Genomic DNA, 19,347 nt, shown 5'->3' on the forward strand with positions numbered 1-19,347 from the left:
CTTTTGAGCGTGGCAAGCTCTCACTACCAGAGTGCCGCTTTTAAAAAATCTCTCTCGCTCACCCACCCCCCGCAAGTAACACTCTCGTACACGTGTGCACACACACACACAGATACTCACACGCATCCATGGACAATCTCTCTTTCTCTGACACACACAAGTATATGATATCACACACACACACTCACACGCATCCATGTACAATCTCTCTCTTTCAAACACACACACTCAAGACCACCCGTTACAATCCTTCTCCCATAGACACACTTACACAGATGGCTATGTTCAATCACACACTCCCCCTGCCCCGACGCCAATATTCCAACAAGTCCCAGACCCAGACAGATACAATTTCATTAACGTTAGCAGACCGTTCTGCTCTTTTTTACAACTAGTAGTTCCTGTTGCAATGTCATCTTCTAGACTTGGGAGAAGATTTGACTTGGACTGCTTGCACTTGGCAGAACTTCCAAAGATGTCAGTCAATGCCAATCTACAGGAAGCACCTTGGGGATGTTTACATGGAAACCCTGCGTGTATCCTGACAGGCCAGTTGGAAGGGTCCCTGTCAGACAGTTTTGACCCCAACCGAACCTCCTCCTACTTTTCATAAAACTGAATATTAATAGAAATGGTTTTGTGATATTTTGTTTCTTTAAAGATTTTTGGTTTGGATTTAAAACCTTCCCCTGAGGTGTCAGCAACCCCAACATGGCAGCAGAGTGAATCTCAACGTGAAACAAGATTAAAAAAAAAAGTACCAGTGCTTTCATTGTCCAAGAAAGATTTAGTGCAAGGAGCAAACCAACAGGATAAGTGGTGAAGTGTATGGTTGATTGTTAATGTTATTTCAGTCAATATATAATAACCCGAGCCCTAATCTCATCCTTGGAAATGGTCAAACCATTTTAACTGAAAATGTGCAAAAAAAAGTCAGCCAGAGGCAGTCACCTCATGTGGAAAATTTCAGCCCAAATGAAAGGTCCAAATTTGGTAAAATTATAAGCAATTTAAAACATTGTCTGATAATGGTGTGTGCCAGGCAATCTTAACTATGGGCATTGCTTCTTGTGCTACCAAAACGCCACCACAGGGAAGGAGTATTTTTTAAAATGATCTTTAACCTTCTATCGGTCCTCCAATCTGCACCTTCACGTAAGAATGTTGTTGAGTGAATTCCATACACTGCTTTCCGAATAGCTCTCTGACTGATTCCTTTCTGAACTGGCAAAAACAACAAGGAGGCCTTGTGGCACCTTGGAGACTAACAAATGTATTTGGGAATAAGCTTTTGTGGACTAGAACCCATTTCATCAAACTAACATGGCTACCCCTCTGAAACCTTTCAGAATTGGGGATTTAATTCTTTTCCACTGTGTTAGCAGCATCTTTCTACTTCAGGAGAAACCACAGCTTTTAGGAAAGTACCAGGAGAAGGATGATCAGTTGCACAGTGGCCTCGGTTTGAATGAAACTTGAATTTTGCTATGGTTAACAAAAGACTCAGGCTCAAATTCTCAGCTGATGTAATTGTCGATTTCAAGCAAATGTCTGTCTCTCCCCACCCCCCACCCCCCGACCATAGGTTAGGACTGTCTTTCAACTTACACATATTCTCAGCTTGGGTCCAGAGGTCAGGAAGCCACATTTTGAAAAATGGCTTCTGATTTTATGTGGCTCAATTTTCAGAGGCTCAGCTTGAGATGCCTTTTTTCCCCAGGTGTCAATTATGGATTTAGGTATCTAATAGTAGCACCCAAATTTGGGCCATAACATATTGGCCCAAAACACTGACTAGGAAATAGGGCTTGAGATTTTCCTATCTAGAGTTTGACCAGTCTTTGTTTTCTCAAACATTAGTGGATAAACTGAAGGTTGGGTGGGTGCAGCAACAGTGGTGGGAAATTGGCTGCATCCCTTAACCTCATTTCCAGTCTGTTTAAAATTTAAAACCGTAAACGTTTTGTAACAATAGTGTATCATTGTTCCTGCATGTAAGATGGATTCCACTGAAACACATTGTCAGGGCATGAGTCCAGTCCCATGAGGGCAGGGGACTGGACTCGATGACCTCTCGAGGTCCCTTCCAGTCCTAGAGTCTATGAGTCTATGAGTCAGCCTTGACTTCTTTCTTTTAATACATCAAAGCTCTTGGACTGGGAATTTCCCTGGTTTTTTTTTTTAAATAAGCACCAAAAATTTAAATTGGATTGGAATATAAGATCCACAGAAGGGGAGCCCTGTTCTCACAGATCCTGTCCAATGCAAAGTCCCCCCTCCTGTAGACTTATCAAGTCTGGCTGGGTTTTGGTTTAAGTTCTCCAAGCTTTGTGGTCAACATCTGGTGCAGAACTTAAGCGTGAGAACCTCTGGGTTTTTATGGGCCCTGGAAACACAGAGGAGGCATAGCAGGATCAGAATGACTGTTGCTGGGCTTAGGCATGAGGGTTTTTAGTCAGGTGTGGAGATGAGGTGACAGCTAATGTGGCACAAGTCAGCAATGGCTGATGCTGAGATGCAGGAGCAAAGGTAGCAGAGGTGGGTTTAGGCCTTGGTTGACCCTTCCTACCTTTATGCAGGGGATATGGAGGGTGAAACGGGGCTGGAGGGTCAGAGACAGTCAATAAAGTGCAACACACACAGGCAAAAGGAAACCTTTCCTTCATCCCACCCAGACAAGGCACCTGCAGCTTCAATACTAATCAACAAAGACGCTCAGCCCCTGCAGACTTGGATATCAATCCATGCCTGGTGCCCTGGTCAGGGATGGTTTGGTAGCTACCCAACCAGTGAGCACCTGCAGTCACCACCAGAAATGCTACTTGCTGTTCTTGGTTTGTTTCTCTTGCGTCATCCGCCTCTGCTTCTGTGCTATGCCGTATGGGACATGGGCTGCGATGGTGCCACTCTCCTTTGCCCCCTCCACGTGGAACATCTGGTCGTCGAAGAAGATGTGCGGACGGATCTTCTCCAGCAGCGGCCCCTTGGGGGCCCCGGCCAGGAACAAGGCTTCGTCAGTTTCTAGTCCCCAGCTGCGGAGAGTCTTTAGGGCACGAGCCCCAGAGCTGGCAGCGCTCCGGGCAGTGACCAGGTAGGTGCGAATTGGACACTCCAGTCTCAGACCCTTGGAGTAGAACTTCTTCTGCAGCTTCCCCAGAGATTCCAGAAAGCCTTTCAGCGGCCCCTACCCAAGCAAAGAGACACTATCATTCATAGCTACCTTCATCCCTTCCCCAATCTCCATGCTTTGCGAAAGGCCCTGTCTCGGCCAAGCATATAAGAAACAAGGCCCAGATCCTCAGAGGTCTTTAGGCACCTAACTCCCATTGAATTCCCTTGTCTTTCACAACCATCTCCTCGGAAACCCAGTATCAGCCTCATCCCACTCTGCCCCCTTGGCTTGTGCTCAGGGTTAATGGAGTGGGAATTGCTGGAGCAGTCAGCACTGCCTGCCCCAGAACTGGTTCCTGGGGCTAGGGTGTCAGGGGGGCAATTGGCCTTACCTGGGCCAGTGGCTTGTTCTCGTAAGCCTTTTCGTGTTCAAAGAACATGTCGAGGCCGTGCGCCTTCACAATCTGCTCCGACTCGTCCGAGAAGAGGACGGCGTCCCCGTCGAATGCCACCCGCAGCTGGTTCTCCGACACTTTCACGTCTTTGCTGGGGCTGAACATGGTGGCCGCAGCGATTCCTTCGTGTGTGTGTGGGGAGAGAAATGAGAAAGAAAAGTGACAGGTGGCACATCTTCTCCCCCTGTGCTTCCCAGGTCCTCCTTCCGCAGAGCCGAGCAACAGAACTGGACACACACAGAGCAGAGACAGGCCAACACTGGTCCTTACATTGAACACTTGCATCTGGACCCTTATATCAGGATTTAGGAAAGCCAGAGGCACTTAGATACCTAGGTGAAGACATAAGCCTCTGGATGAAGGATCTAATGCTCTGCTTAGATGCCAGTCTCCCTCCTTGCCCTGCTGCTTCACAGCCCTGGGTATGATCTAGTATGTGGGGATGTGTGGGGAGGGGAGGGGAAGATTGCAGAATTGACATAGGTTTCTATCATTTGTCGCTGCACAACTTACAGGTGCTTTCAGCACCTCAGCCGTTCCCACCAACATGGAAGGAGTCAGTATCCATCCAGCAGCCATCTGAGGAGAGCAGCCCACCTGCACTTTGAGAAGCTATAGAGCTCAGCAGATGCTGTTGTCTCCATGGGAACGAGAGGTCCCCCATCACCTCAGCAAGGGCATGTCATATACAGATAGCTAAGGGTTAATGTCTCTTACACCTGGAAAGGAGTAACCTGAAACACCTGACCAGAGGACCAATCAGGAAACAAGACTTTTTCAAATCTGGGTGGAGGGAAGTTGTGTCTGAGTTCTTTTTTTTTTGTCTTCTGCCTGTACTCTCTCTCGGCTATGAGAGGATTTCTGTCTCCTGCTTTCTAATCTTCTGTTTCCCAGTTGTAAGTACAGAAAGGACAGTGGTTTATATGTTTTTTTTTTTGTATTTACATGTGTGTAGTTGCTGGAGTGTTTTGAATTGTATTCTTTTTGAATAAGGCTGTTTATTCATATTTCTTTTAAGCAATTGACCCTGTATTTGTCACCTTAATACAGAGAGACCATTTTTATGTATTTTTCTTTCTTTTTACATAAAGCTTTCTTTTTAAGACTTGTTGGAGTTTTTCTTTAGTGGGGAACTCCAGGGAATTGAGTCTGTAGCTCACCAGGGAACTGGTGGGAGGAAGAAGTCAGGGGGAAATCTGTGTGTGTTAGATTTACTAGCCTGACTTTGCATTCCCTCTGGGTGAAGAGGGAAGTACTTGTGTTTCCAGGACTGGAAATAGGAGAGGGTGGAGTCCCTCCGTTTAGATTCATGGAGCTTGCTTCTGTGTATCTCTCCAGGAACCCAGGGAGGGAACACCTGGAAGGAGGAGGGGGAAGGGAAATGGTTTATTCCCCTTTGTTGTGAGACTCAAGGAATTTGGGTCTTGGGGTCCCCAGGGAAGGTTTTTGGGGGGACCAGAGTGCCCCAAAAAACTCTAATTTTTTGGGTGGTGGCAGCTTTACCAGGTCCAAGCTGGTAACTAAGCTTGGAGGTTTTCATGCTAACACCCATATTTTGGACGCTAAGGTCCAAATCTGGGAATATGTTATGACAGGGCAGGGCTGTGATGAAGACAGGGTGTGGGACGCCCCCACTACCCAGCTGCCGCACAGACCCAGAGGATGAAGATCCTGGGGCGGCAGGTCCTCATGTCGCTCTCCCAGAGCGGTGTGATGTGGGCTGGGCCCGCCACTCGCTACCACACAGGGTTTGACCGTTAGACTCACCCTCTTCTATGGCCTCACTCACTTTCTCGGCATCAGAGGAGAGGTACAGGTTGGTGTGATAGGCCTTCAGGTAGCAAGTGGGGCTGTTCCCTCCCGTCATGCAGAACCTCTCGATGAACAGATCTGAGGATGGACGGACACACCAAATTAGCTGGAACGGCCCAGAAAGGGCCCAGGCTGTTATCTAGACCTATGGCGTGCAGGGAGCCCAGCTGCCACTGGTGGGGGAGTGACCCAGACGAGGGATTTGCTCCCCCTCTGACGCCAGGCCAGAAGAAAGAGATGGCAAATGAGCCCAGGGCTGCCTGGCCCCCAGAAGGGTGGAGACCCCATGGCTGCTGACAACGGTGATGCTCATGCCAGCCCTGTCACAGATGCTGGCACAGCAGTCCTGCTAGGACACAATGCCTTCTACCTAGTAGCTGTTGCCATCTGTTTCCTGACACCTGTCAGTAATCCCTTCACCGAGCCCCTGCACCACACTACACTTAGCAGTGTCCTCCTGTGAGCCACCCTCCTCCCAGACACAGGAAAGCGCCAAAGGGGGCATGTGGTACTGATTCAATATTGACCTACATAGAGACAGGGCGTCCTAGTGGCCAAGACACTAGGCTGTGACTCAAGAGGCCTGGGCTCTAATCCCAGCTCTGCCACTAGCCTGCGGAGTGACTTCGGGCAAATCACTTTGCCACCCCTTGCATCAGTTTCCCCACCTGTAAAATGGGGATAATGTCACTGACCTGCTTGTAAAAGCACTTTGAGATCTACTGACGCAAAGTGCTAGACAAGAGCTAATTATTATTATACTGCTTCTATACCCTCCCATCATTCCTTCCACTCCCAGGGTTATTCACTCCAAGAACTCAGATCTAAACTAGGCATATGGCAAAATCAAGATTCGTCTGAGTTTGGCAGAACCTCATCAGATGGCTTTTGATCCTGAAACGTACCCAAGTGTGGTTTGATCCAGGTCTCGTTCCATCCAAGTGCCCAGGAATGGCATAAGCTCTGATTTTGGCTTAATTCCCCCAAGAAGAGATGGCCCAAAATTGGGCTGATGTTGCCAAATCCTCATTTACCAAACCAGAACCAAGGTTGATTCAGAGCTGGATCGGATTTGATTGGTACCCTCGAAGATTGGAGAGGGTTCGTTAACAACTATCTTTAATCTAAGCCACAGGAGACTGGGGCTTGCTGGGTGGCTTAACAGAACAGCAGGGGGAACAGAAGATAAAGCTTTGCCCTCCAGCTTCTCCACCATTACAGCCACTAACCAAAGACCCAGTGGCCACCAGCTCCCAGGTCATTTCAGTGGTTCTGGCTCAGGGTCGTTCGGTGCTTACTGTGATGATTGATGCTGTTGATCAGGCGGACCCCAACCTGGGCGTGGTTATTGGTCATGAGGACAATATCAAAGAGTTCTTCACTGTCGGGGTAGAGCTCTCGCAACTGAGTGTTGACAGCTTCAAGGGCCTACAAGATCAAAGAAAGAGGGAAGAGTGATCTAGCCACCAGCTCAGGCACATGCTCCTTAACAAGAGAAGTGGGCGGGAGAGAGTTGAAACCTGATGCCCACTGATTTACATGTGGCCTTATCTGCTTATAGTCAAAGTGTTCCCATCTGCCCTCTACTACTATCTGTGTAGCTATGAACAGAGATACCAAAGGTTGGTTGGAACCCATCTAGGTATGTCCCTCAAGAAAGTTAGCAATTTGTTTCCCTATGATGCACGTGTCTCCTAAGTTCTCATCTTTTAAAAATAAATTTGACAGCACTAGCTACTCCTTGCCAATATTCTTGCCAATATTCCATTCATCCATCCACTACTCCTTTGCTTTCTCTCTGAAATACTGATGCTCTGGCGCTTTCAGAGAAGACCGCCCTGTCAGAAGAGTACCTGTATCTCCTTCCTTCATGGCCCTCAAAAGGCAGAGGAAGAGTCTAATCAAATCTTCTACATGACACAAAACAAGGACAGCTCATGACTCCTTGGGCACATCTGAAAAGCCGGCAGTTGGGAAGATTTTTACCTAAACTGAATTTTTCAGTTCTAATCCATGCTGTCCAGTGGAAGTCACTGCCCTTAAAGCTTTCGCAGAGTATTTTCCTTCTCTCCCTCGGTTTTCTAGATTCTTTGAGTTGAATTCTGCTCTCTTACACCAGTGGGAATCCAGAGTAGCTCCATTGGAGCCACTACACCTGTTCTGGATTGATACCAGAGTGATGAGAGCAGAATTCTCTAAGGTTGGTGTTTACCTTCAGTTTTATTCAGGACACCGTGAGCCCAAGTCCTTGTGCCTTGCTCTGGTGGTGAGGGAGTTTGGAAAGGCAAAGGAGAGGGCGACCAGATGTCCCGATTTTTGGGTCTTTTTCTTATATAGGCTCCTATTACCGCCCACCCCACTCCCCTGCCCGATTATTCACACTTGCTGTCTGGTCACCCTAGCAAAGGATCTCAGGAGGCTGGAGCAATGGTGCTCACCTTGACAAATGGGAAGGCAGCGCCGGGTAGGAAGGGTTCATTCTCATGGTCCAGCTGGTATTTCACATATGCCTCCACCCCTTGCTCTGTGTAAATCTTCTGCTCTTCCTCCATGCGGAACAGAGCCAGTGAGGAGACTGCAATTGTTATTGCATTCTCAGGCTTTGGCTGCATGACAGAGAGAGACAGAAATTGCATCACTAATACATACATTTTCCATCCTTGGTCACAGGATTATGGACCTGGTTCCAGCGTGTAGGGGTATCATCAAATGCCAGGCCAGAAATGGAGCACCAGGTCCACCCCTCTCCAAAGTCTAGGAGCATCAGTTCTGGATCGTTCTCTCGATCAGAATGTAGGAACTGGGCATGTGTCTATTAAAAACAAACCCATCCCAATCTTCTCACTCCCAATTAAACTCCATCTAGCACAGCCCTCTGGGCCCAAGAGTCACACAGACAGATTACCTCCATTTCACTTGACTGTGTGCTGGGAATCATGCACAAATCGATATTGCTTGCTTTAAGGTTATAGGCAGGCAGCCAATGCTTGTTAGCACTTCATCCCAGAGTGCATTCTGAGCTGGGACATTTGCACTCCTTGCATTCTAGGGCTTCTCCAAGCTAAGAGATTTCTAGGAGAAGCTTCCTCAGTCCCATGGCCCCTCTGAGCCCAGACATTTCCGTTCCCTGCACTCTTCATCAGGGGTCACTTGACACTCACCCAACTGCTGAAAAACTCTCCATGTTTCCAGCTGAAGGAACTCTGGGGGCCATCTTGCATAGAATGTGATGGGGTTTTGCTTCCTGGTTTTATGCAGCATCTAGTGTCCTTTGACATTAAAGGCCAGATTCAGACCTGGTGTCCATGAGTGCAATTCAGCTGAAGACCATGAATGGCACCTGATTATACCAGGCATAATGTGATCCTTAGGGTGTGTCTAACTATGAAGTTATGGCAGGGGCATCAAATGAACAGAATAACTGCTGTGTCTCCTGTGATGCTGCAAAACTTCGACAGATAGAAGTATCTTCCCCATTCCCCTGTCATTCTAGCATTCATGGGGCACCTGTCCCCCAAGTGCCCAGCACTGGTGATGCAAGTGTAATTTTAAAACACTAAGCACTGCATTGAGGGAGGGAGTTCGGAAAACCACTTGAGCCAGTGTAGAGCAATGCTTGGAGCTTCCCATCAACACTGGGAAGAAACCATCACAGACTGTGCTGGGTCAGCCAGAACTGAAATACTATAAAGACTTTGTCCCAGGCTTCAAAACCAGCCACTGCCAGCAATGCTTGGAAAACGCCTGAGGAAGGCTGTTGTGTCTGGATGGAGGGCAGTGAACAGGTGTTGTAAGTCCAGGGTAAGCCAAACCACCATTGATTAGCAATCATTATTAATCTTTAAGGGCTTGAGCTACACCCTATTGAAGAAATCAAGAAGACTTCCATTAGGCGCGGCTTGGGCCCTGACACGTTTATGATGCTGGAGGTGGGATTGGCACCTTGCTGAGGGGATGAAGACACCATCTCCCCCCAGAGGCGTTTACACTCTCAGCTCTGAGTCGGAGAGAGGATATTAATTTCACGCCAGCCATGGAGGCAAAGTTATGATGTGCTTGTGGCGTCTCAAAAGCAAAATGGCTCCTCCGCGGCAACTCGCTGGTTGACAAAACAATTGGAAGCGAAGCCTGAACGGTGACTCTTCTGCAGGCAGCCCAGCGACGTGCTGCCAAGAATCTAACAAAGCTGATCCCTCCTCAGCTGCAACAAAGCCCGTGACACTGTGCACTCGCAGAGAAAGCAAACATTGGCTCCTGAGCAGAATTTTTATGGCCTCTGGGAATAAGTCATCTCTGCCACCCATGATTTAGCTGCGTCCAGGAGGAGGAGGAGGAAAGCTCCATTTGAGACAGGGAAACCAGCCTGGCCTCTTTGTTTTGGTGGGGAAATTTTAAATGAGACACCCTCCAACACCTTCAGAGTTCCCTCCAGCGCAGAGACCATCTGCAGGGGGAGAGGGCCGGAACTGGCAGAGAATCTCTGAATCCTAGGTCAGACAACTGCTGAGCTTGCTGTGGCTAACAGTGCCGCCACCATGGACTTCTGACCCACTCCTTGGCAACAAACCCAACACAATAAATCAGGTGGGCGCTGGGGAACAATCTAGCCTCTTGTGTTTCTTTGTCCTGAGAAAGACTGGGCCACACCCCGCTCCCAGATGCACCAGCGCAACTCCAGCAGCATCAGCGGAGTTGCAGCGGCATAGCTGAGAGCAGAATTGGGCCCACTGCGTTTCCAAGGCAGCCCCGAAAATCTGAATTTGGCATCTCTTGCACGTACAGAGGCATACGGGTAAAGGATTTTATGCTCCGGGACACAGCAGTTTAGCTGATTGCAAGGTATTACTGATGCATTATGCTGAGTGCATTGGCTTGACTGATCCCACTCTTTGTTAGATTATTTAGGAATTATTAGTTTAAGTCAATATTAGAGAGACATGACATGGCCGGGCTACAACAATCTATTGCTTATCGTGAGGCACCAGCAAAGGGCCCAGTTCCATTGTTATCAGAGTCGATTTGAAAGGCGAGTGCGTGTGGACAGTGAACTGCGGCATGCCGTTTCCCATGAGTTCATGTAAAGAGGTTTGGGGGGCTGAACCTGGATGAAAACCTATGGCCAGAGGTTAAGATTTGGGGGGATATCAAAGCGCAGGGGTTATTATATGGAGACAGTGAATACTAGAAACCAGACAGTACGGAACAGTGTGTTAGATGGGCCCAACCCCAGTAGGGGCTAAATTTTCATAAGCGCCTAAGTGATTTAAGTGTCTCAGTCCCATTTTCAGATGTCATTTGAGCATTTAAAGAGCATAAGTCTCCCTGAAAGCCAATGGAGTTTAGGAAGTGATGTGCTTAAGTGCCAGATTTTCAAAGCAATTCAGGTATTTGGCAATTCAGACAGGCAGCTAGCAAGACTTCCAAAGGCACTTCCCATGGGATTTAGGCACTTAGGTGCCTAAAAACCTTTTCCAAAAGTGCCTAAGGGTGAGATTTTCAATGTTACTCTCAGTTTATTTCAGCTCTGATTTCAAGGCTTCCTGTTTATGAGAGTGTCCTGGCCAATATTGCTGTTATTTTGCTGTTGGTATAGGCAGGTGAGCTGGTGTCATTCCCAGCCTGCTATACAGACACAGTCCACACGCTCTGCAAAGTCCAAACTTCCCCCTGCATTTGACTTTATTAAAAACAGCAACACGAGAACAAAGATTAGCTCACTCCTTCTCAGCAGGCTCGGCTGCTCTGAAGGCTTGGGCCTTCTCCAGCCTGCTCAGCCCTGATCCTCTACCACCCCTAGAGTGTTACTCCCACCTCTCTCGCACCCAGCTGGGAGGAAGAGTCACCTGCCTCAGAGCATTAACACAACCCACCTACTCGTCCCTCAGCAGGATCAATGCCAGCGAACAGAGTGATTTTGGCAGATGCGGCCAGGCTGGCTCAAGGTAATTATACAGCCCAGAAAACCGCCTTGCAGACAATAAACAGTGGAAGTGTCCCTAAGCAGTGTTCATACACCAGGGCAGTGACCTGAAACCAACAGGACCCTTTCAATATAGCTAAAACAATGGGACAAATTCTCCTCTCCAGCACTCCGAGCTTCACAGATGTGCCAGAGAGGATTTGGGATCAATTGTTCTGCAGGGATGTGCCTGGACTGTTGTTCCCTAAAATGACTTCTCCTGGGCTTTGCTGGCATGACTATCCAGGACCTCAGGTATCACAGTCATGGGGGACCATACAAGAACCTAAGATAGAGGGGAGAATTCATTCTCTCCCACTAGCCCAGGGTTTTGGCCTAGTAGCATAGCACACCTAATACATAATTCACATGTAGCAAATAGTAGCAAATTTGCCATTTTAAGATCAGTTACCCAGGGGGCCTTTGAGTCAGTTATTAACTAGTCATGGGCCAGCTCTTAACTCTAATTTGCATTAATAACTCCAGTGTCATGGGTCATTTATGAGCTAAGATATTAATTAATAACTATTAGAGGTCCCGGGTCAGTTCGTCACTAGCCTTTGGCAGTTAAACCAGTTCAGGGGCACAGCTGTTATTACCTAAATTAGTTTTCTGGGTAAACCAAGTCGGGCTATAGGACATGTGTGTCTGTTTCCTGGTACATGATGTACAGCAGGAAAATGCATCCTCCAGTAATAGCTGTTTAAGAATTTCCTGCAAGATGAAACTGGGTCAGTGTTGTGAATGTCACAACAGCTTAGTTTGATCAGACAAACCCATGGGGCTCTGCAAAGCCATTCCACATGCCTTTTCAAAGACGCTGGGGCTGGCATGGTATGGTACAGAGAAATCTGGCTCTGCTGTCAAACATGCATGTATCTCTGTGCTGCACACACCTTGCTGTATGTCTATGTGCCACTGACACACTCATCTTGCATAGCTGTTTTCAAGACGCTCCAGGTTCTCTCCTTGCTATTTAAAGATACAAGCCTCCCCAAGGGGTAAACTTCAGAGGTAATAAATGCAGCAAGAAATGGATCAGTAAGCCAGATACCTGGTTGTATCCCATCGTACATTTCTGGCATATCCCCCTGCTGTTTGGTAGCAGTGGACAGGCAGAGCTGTCCAGCACCAGACTTCCACCCTGTTCAATCCTGTTCACTCCTGCTAAATAATACTCTGCACCTCTAGAACACTGGCTATAGGAGGACCGTACATGTTGATGAATTGAGCGTCACAATTCATGCTGGTCAGTTAGCAGAATTCCCCTTCTGCAGGACAGGCCGACAGTTACAATAACATTTTGTTCCAGTTCAGAGCAAAGTCAGAAATGTTAAAGTTCCCACAAGACAAATCTCCCCCAAAATCAAAATTTTGGAGGTAAAAAACTAAATGTTTCAATAAGTCACTTCAATGCAACTTTTACACGTTAACAGAATATTTAAATTCACATTTTAATACAAGTCCAAATGAAATCAAAGTGGCACTATTGAAATGTTTCAACTCCCCTCGCTCTCCCAGAAAACCGAGAAGTGTCACAAAACCAGCCCATTCCCCAAGAAACGTTTCCATTTTGATAAAACTGCAGTTTTAATAGAAGATTGTTCCACTGATTATTTTTTTACCTGCTGTATTTACCACCCTCCCGTCTGGGGGAAGTCAGCTCTTCACTCTACTTTACAGATGGGCAACCAAGGCTTGGAGAGTAAGATATTTGCCCACAATCATATGGCAATCCTGGAGCAGAGGCAGGAAAAGAACCCAGGAGTCCACACTCCCATGCCTGTGCTTTAATCACTAGACTGCACTGCCTCTCCTCCTTATAAACAGTTGTATTCTTTAGCGACCACCTAGCCACAGTTCATATGCGCAGTCAGACCACACGGGACCCTTCGCAGCATCCCATCCCAGCGTGACCTTCAGTGACTTTCATCTGGTGTAGGGATCCTTGGGGCCAGGAGGCTGAATAGTTCAGAATAAACACTGTTTATCCTCACAGCCGCATTCAAGGTTATTCAAGGTCAATTAATGCCAGTTCATCAAACGGAGTCTGGAAAGCAGCTCGGGGCTTTGGTGAGCTGAATCAAACTGAATTCTGCATTTTGGAGTTTAAAAAAAAAAAAAAAGGTCAGATATTCTACCCTCTTCCTTTGCCACTGGAGGATCAGCCCAAAGGCTCCATCAGCAGAGGATTAATAAAGAGCTTATCAGAAATGTTATAGGCAGATAGTGAAGGGGAAGATGGTGCTGCACTCTAGGGCTCTGTTCATGTCTGGACTCAGCATCTTAAGATGAAGACAGAAGGGCAACCAGGTAGGAAGCACTAGCCATCAACAAACAGTGCAATGCAGAAAGATGCTAAAAGAGGATTTAAATCTTTGGGGACTGCAGATGTATGTCTAATCCTCCTCCCAAGCAGGCATTGGGCTAGTGATCTGGAAAGTACCTGCTTCCTTTAAGCCACTATCGCAGCTTCAGTGATTTGGGGTTTGTACAATCACATCTGTACACATGACAGTAGCACTTTCTATCTCCTTGGATGCACCAGTCATGTAGTGAGCAAGCCAACAGCTCCCATCGTTCCTTACCAGTCGCCCCTACCCTCCCGCACAGTTTTTATTTTCTTAGAAAAGCTTTAGCCCTAAACAGAGAGTTACATTAAAATAAAAACACTTTCAAATACAGAAATAAAAATAGAGATATGTTGGGTGGGGGGAATGATTAAAACTAATAATATTGTATATTTCTATAGTGCCTTTCATCCCACAGCACTTCAGATTATGTATACTCAGCACCGCTGAAATGCAGCCAACTCTGGGGTGGAGAATGATGGCCAACTGGCACACAGTGCAGGAATTTTGGCCAGGATCCCAGAGAGGGGGCAGGGGGCACATATTCTTAAAGACAGCGTTAACGTCCTCCGAGGACAGGCAGAACGAAGGTCTCATCTGAAAGACCCAGCGCTGCTTTATCCTCCTCGAAAGGATGAAGGGCTGAGGAGACAATTCTGCCAGGTTTTCCAGGAAGTCTATGTATTTCAACCTTCATATTTATAACTGCAAGCAATCCCTTCCGGCAAAGCCAGCTTCAAACCTTGCACCAGATGGCACTCCTCTAATCCGGTCACCTAATCCTGTTACATGAGTGCTGCTGTGGTTACAAGTCCTAAATACCCTTCCAAGAGTTGATGGCCAAGTCTCGGAAATCCTGGATGCCACCAAAAACCGAGACCAGAGATATGACTTCCAGTTAGCAAAGCTACAGGACTTTGGAACATATATAGTGCTGGCTCCCATGCTGGTACCAAGGAACGTGCAGAGATCCCTGAACTTCACAGGAATGGAGGGAAAATCCCAGCTCGAGGGAGACACGTCCCGCGCAGCCAGACAGAGAACACCTTAAACATACACAAGGAGCAGGCGAGACTGAAGCTGATGAATCGAGAAGCAGGCAGACGGCATCCTGGGAAAATGGAGCATTGCAGAACAAAGCGCTGCCCTGATTGGTATCTCCAGCTATGGCTCATCTCGTGTTTGCCACTCAGTGGGCATATGCCATGGCCTTGGGCAGCTCCTGAGAGCCTCCAGGTGTCCAGCCTGGCATCTCGAGGACAGCTCAGGAGTGGGCAGTCTGATCTGAAAGGCCACTAACAGGACAAAACCCATAAGGTCCTTCCATCCAAGGTGTGTCTGTTCCCTAGTGTCTAATGCCCTGTTGTTTGGATCAGCTAAAACAGGACTGGGCACGGCACTAGTCATTCTTCCCCTCTTCTGGGACCCGATTCCACCATCTCACTCTCAGGAAGTTTCGCTGGGCATTCACCCTACATTTTCCCTTTCTTAATTTCCCCCTCATTTCTCCTGGTTCTACCTTCATGCCAGCCTAAGTCATCCCTCATCCTTCTCTCAAATATTTGCAAACTTCTCTCCCCGTTGGGGACCATCACCATAATAGGCGTTTCATGCTTTCCTTGTAAGTGCCTTAACACCTCGGATTGTTTCTCTTGCTCTTCTCTGAAGTTCCTCCAGTTTGTCAATAACCTTCTGATCACAAGGGGCGCAGAACTGAACGCCAGATTCCCCATGGGAATGAAAACGTGCTCTCTTTTAAAACTGTGTTAAGGTAACACAGTCATCAATTGTTACTACTGAATGAATGTGGGGTTTTTTTAATACAGTAAGGGCCAGAGCCTCAGCTGGCGCAACTCAACACCGATGAGCGTGTGTTCCAGGGCCCAGACTGTGTCTGATCCACAGTCTGTCATAGTGCCCCTTCGAAGGGTTTAGCTCAGGCCAGAGCAGCTCACACTTTTAGCTCTGGAGATCGCCGGTTCAGCCATTGGCGTGTCAGCCAAGACCGGGCTGTCACAATATCCAGGTTACCCTACCTGAGAATCTGGACCTAGATTGATGAACACAAACATGATGAAACATTAATATGACCTGAGGTTGGAGCTGTGTTGGTGTCACGCTGAGGATTGCAAATGCACCCTCAGGAAAACCCTCTCTCTGGGATGTCAGTTGCAGAAGTTTAGGGGACAGCCATCCCTGAGCCCAGCCCCAAACTGTAACAGGAACACTACTGCGTAGCTGTGAGTGACTCTCACTGACTCTCTTTCGCAGCAGGTGCCCCCAGACCTTTGGAGTTTGTTTCTTTCCTATCTCCAGACACTTTGCACCCATCAGTCCCTGAAGAGCAGTTCTCAAAGGCTTCTGGGTAACAATGGACCTGACCAAACACAACTGAGACGTCAATCTGAATTCAGACCCTCCAAGTTCAGAGATGCCTGAATCTGGTTTGGCCCATTAGAGAGCTAGGGAACTGGTGTGAAATCTGCATCCAGCTCCAGCACTGGATTCCAGCTCCTTCTCCAACACTTCAGGGAGGATTTAGTTCCAGGGTCCCATCTTGGGAGCAGTTGTATGTCAGGGGGAGAGTGGGGAGGGCAGGCAGCATCAGCACCAGATGGCAGCAAAGACAAATGGGTTCAGATCCTTTAGAGACATGGATAAGGGATCTGCCCTCTGAGGAAGGTGAAGAGGATTTATTCTGCAGGGAAAGGCTGGAGCAGCCTGACTTGGGGCAAAGGGACAGTTATGCTCTGGGACTCTGCTAAGGAGAGAGGGGAGGGGAGCAGCACTTGAAGGGAAAATGAGTTTTCCCAGAGGCTGCCTTGATCCTGTACTTTATTTGCAGATGGATAATTTTCACCCCTTGGTTCTCATACATGGTGTCACTGGAGAGGGTTCTGAGGCCATTAAAAGGCATTTTAAGCATTATGGAATGATGGGTCTAATTCCTGAGCCGGCCCTAGTGGTTGAAGGGAGACCCAAGGCAGCAGTGAGAACCAACACTGTTGGGGGGGGGCTTACAGGGGCCCCAGGGAAGAGCACTGAAAAGGAGTGGAATTGGGAGGAAGAGACTAGATAGGGGCCTGGAAGCAGGAGGGGGAGGGGGCTGGATGGAATGATGCTTTATGGGAGGCCTCAAAGCTTAGGTGCCTCTGGGCCCAATTTAATGCACTCATGACCCCCATTAGCTGTTTATAACCCCAGGACGTCACCCTCTTCCTGCCTACTCCACATTCACTTCCGCGGTTATGGAAATCAAGGGCTCACTACTAGCATCATCAGCCCCCTCCCCGCCTGCTCTCGGGACTGGAAGATGCCGCCGAGTCTCTTCACTCAACTCTCCTGGCCGGTCTTATATCCAACAAGCAGCAGGGCTGTGGGATCAGCTGGTGTCATTCCAGGATCCCAGCTCTGACACGGAGACCACTCCCAGCAAAGAGCAGAGAGGACAGGCATTTTCCCTGGGCCTGCGAAGGCAGCGGGCAGACAGAGGGACAGAACAGATGACAGACAGACTACTGATACCTAGAAATATCTCTTAAACAGACCACAGATCCCTGTCCCCCCCTCAGCGCTCGGGGGTCAGATTAAAGTTCACTGCGATGGCTGGGATGCTTATGGGTTTTCAGAACACTATATAAATAATACAGGGAAATGCCTTGCACACATTCATCATGGGCTGTGACAGCTGCCTCGCAGGATGTGCCCAGCTGCGTCTGAGCACAACAGAGCTGCAAAGAAAGCTCTCTGCATGGCTGTTGGCACCTGCACCTCCCAGCCTGCCTGAAACCAGCCCACAGAGCACGAGTATGAGCTAGGCGTGGAGTCATGGCAGATCCCACAGAGAAGATTCCTGGCAATGTGGTCAGAGAGAGGAAGTGTTTTCCAGAGCCCAGGACTAGGAATCAGGACTCCTGGCTTTTGGTCCCAGCTCTGCCACTGACTGGAGGTGACTGTGGGCAACTTACTTAACTGATCCTTGCCTCAGTTTCCCCATCTATCAAATGGAGATAATAATACTAATTCCCCACTTCTGAGGGTGTTGAGAGGTTGCATTAATGGCTGAAGCTGCCTGAGGGCCTTGCATGAAAGGGGCAGAGGATCATTGTTATAACCCAGGCTGGCTTATCCCCTCTCAGTTCCCACTACAGCTGTGAAGGCTGAAGCCAGTAACCATCCTCCATCTGCAGGATTCAAGGAACCAAACAAGATTTCCACTTAAGGAACGTGTCTGCCAGAGACAATGCCCAGAGCTGGCAGGTCTCCACAGAACTCCAGCCTACGAAGTCTCTCTCTGTCCGAGTTCACACCTGAGGTTACAGGTGTGAAACAGAAGTGTTAGCTAGGATCCCCTATAACATGCACTCAGGGCTTATCAGGAGACAGGGCTGCAGGACCATAAACACAGAAATGTCCAGACTGGACCAGCGAAGGGGTCTATTGGCTCCAGGACCTTGTCTCTCTCCGTCAGTGGCCAGTACCTAATGCTCCAGAGGCAGGTGCAAGAACCCTAGAAAGGGCGTTTAACAAGCAAGCAGCTTGCAGGGACGTTTATTCCTGACCACCTTGTTTTCCAGCCCAAGGTGCCTGTGGAGGTTCTGCTGGTTGTGGGAGTTTCTATTATTAAACCTGTGCCAGATCAGTGCCTATTAGATAACACCGTGCTCTTAGACTAAGGGCACAGACAAATGAGATTGAACAGAAGCAGCCGCATTCAACTGACATTAACTGGAGCTGCCAGGAGAGTCAGCGTTAGGGCTGTCACCCATCCTCAACCCACCCCCTTTTACATGGGCACAGGGGTCCCCCATCACTCCAGCAACGGTACCCAGCGGGGATGATAAGGGGGGTTAAAGATCAAGCTTGGGCCTGGGCTACGGTGGAATATCCAGCGCGTTCTGCCTGTGACATGCACCCAGCGGATCTTGCATTGCGCTGAGCAGCTGCCCTGCAGCCGGGGAGCGCCTTGCTGGATGGGTGGGGGGGGGAGCTCAGCAAGGCAGGAGCAACCTAGCTCAGGGCACCATCCTCCCAGGTGGGGCACCAGCCTGCAAAGGCATCGCAGCAGCAGCAGCAGAACGATGCAACAGGTGCTGGTGGGGCTGGGGAGGAATGTCAGGTGGCTCAAATCCTGGGGGTTGCCCCCGCTCCCGGCACGGGGAGGGTTTGCTGCCCCCCCAGCTCCCAGCCCCCAGCAAAGGAAAGGCTCTTACTGGTTTGGGTTTCTTTTTAGGGGTCAGGCTGTCATAGAAAGTCCTGGCTTCCTCCCAGCGCTGCGGCGTCCCGGCCTCCTGCGCCCCGCCGGCCGCTTGGCCGCCCGCGGACGAGCCTTTCCCAGCGGCTGCCGGCTCCATCTCCCCGGCTCGGAGCCCGGAGCTGCGCTGCTGGGTCTCCCCGGGACGCGGCGGAGCGGCGCGCGCGCCTCAGCCAGGGAGGGGTGGGGGGCCGCTTTATAGGGCCGCCCGCCCTGCGCCTAGCCCGGAGGGGGCAGCTGGCTTAACCCGTGCGGCGCTGGAGCCTGGCGGGTTCTTCCCAGCCGGCGCAGCCCTGCTCTGCAGCTGGAAACCAGCGCCAGGCTGGGCTGAGCTTCGGGGGGTCGGTGCTGCAGCCCGGGGGCAGTGCCCTTCCTGCTCCGGGCAGGGCAGCGCGAGCTAATGGG

General features: G+C 49.2%; 1 protein-coding gene across 1 annotated transcript; it reads right to left on the bottom strand.

Moving 5' to 3' along the window:
* Positions 1 to 767: 767 nt before the first annotated feature.
* Positions 768 to 19,110, bottom strand: NT5C1A (5'-nucleotidase, cytosolic IA). Its single transcript, XM_030539268.1, has 6 exons — positions 18,902 to 19,110; positions 7,817 to 7,984; positions 6,677 to 6,806; positions 5,334 to 5,456; positions 3,504 to 3,688; positions 768 to 3,184 (listed from the first exon to the last, which is right to left on the bottom strand). Exons 1-6 carry the CDS (start codon positions 19,040 to 19,042, stop codon positions 2,819 to 2,821), a joined length of 1,113 nt encoding a protein of 370 aa, XP_030395128.1. The 5' UTR covers positions 19,043 to 19,110; the 3' UTR covers positions 768 to 2,818.
* Positions 19,111 to 19,347: the final 237 nt, after the last annotated feature.

The sequence above is a fragment of the Gopherus evgoodei genome, chromosome 20 (genome assembly GCF_007399415.2).
Source record: "Gopherus evgoodei ecotype Sinaloan lineage chromosome 20, rGopEvg1_v1.p, whole genome shotgun sequence".
In the NCBI taxonomy this organism is placed as follows: Eukaryota; Metazoa; Chordata; order Testudines; family Testudinidae; genus Gopherus; species Gopherus evgoodei.

Bases quoted from the DNA above. Each gene is read 5' to 3' on its own strand.
- NT5C1A (XM_030539268.1), bottom strand. From the start codon at position 19,042: ATGGAGCCGGCAGCCGCTGGGAAAGGCTCGTCCGCGGGCGGCCAAGCG. The intron at 7,985-18,901 runs GTAAGAGCCTTT...TCTGTCATGCAG, and splicing joins CTAAAAAGAAACCCAAACCA to CCAAAGCCTGAGAATGCAAT. The intron at 3,689-5,333 runs GTGAGTCTAACG...ACACACACGAAG, and splicing joins GAGTGAGGCCATAGAAGAGG to GAATCGCTGCGGCCACCATG.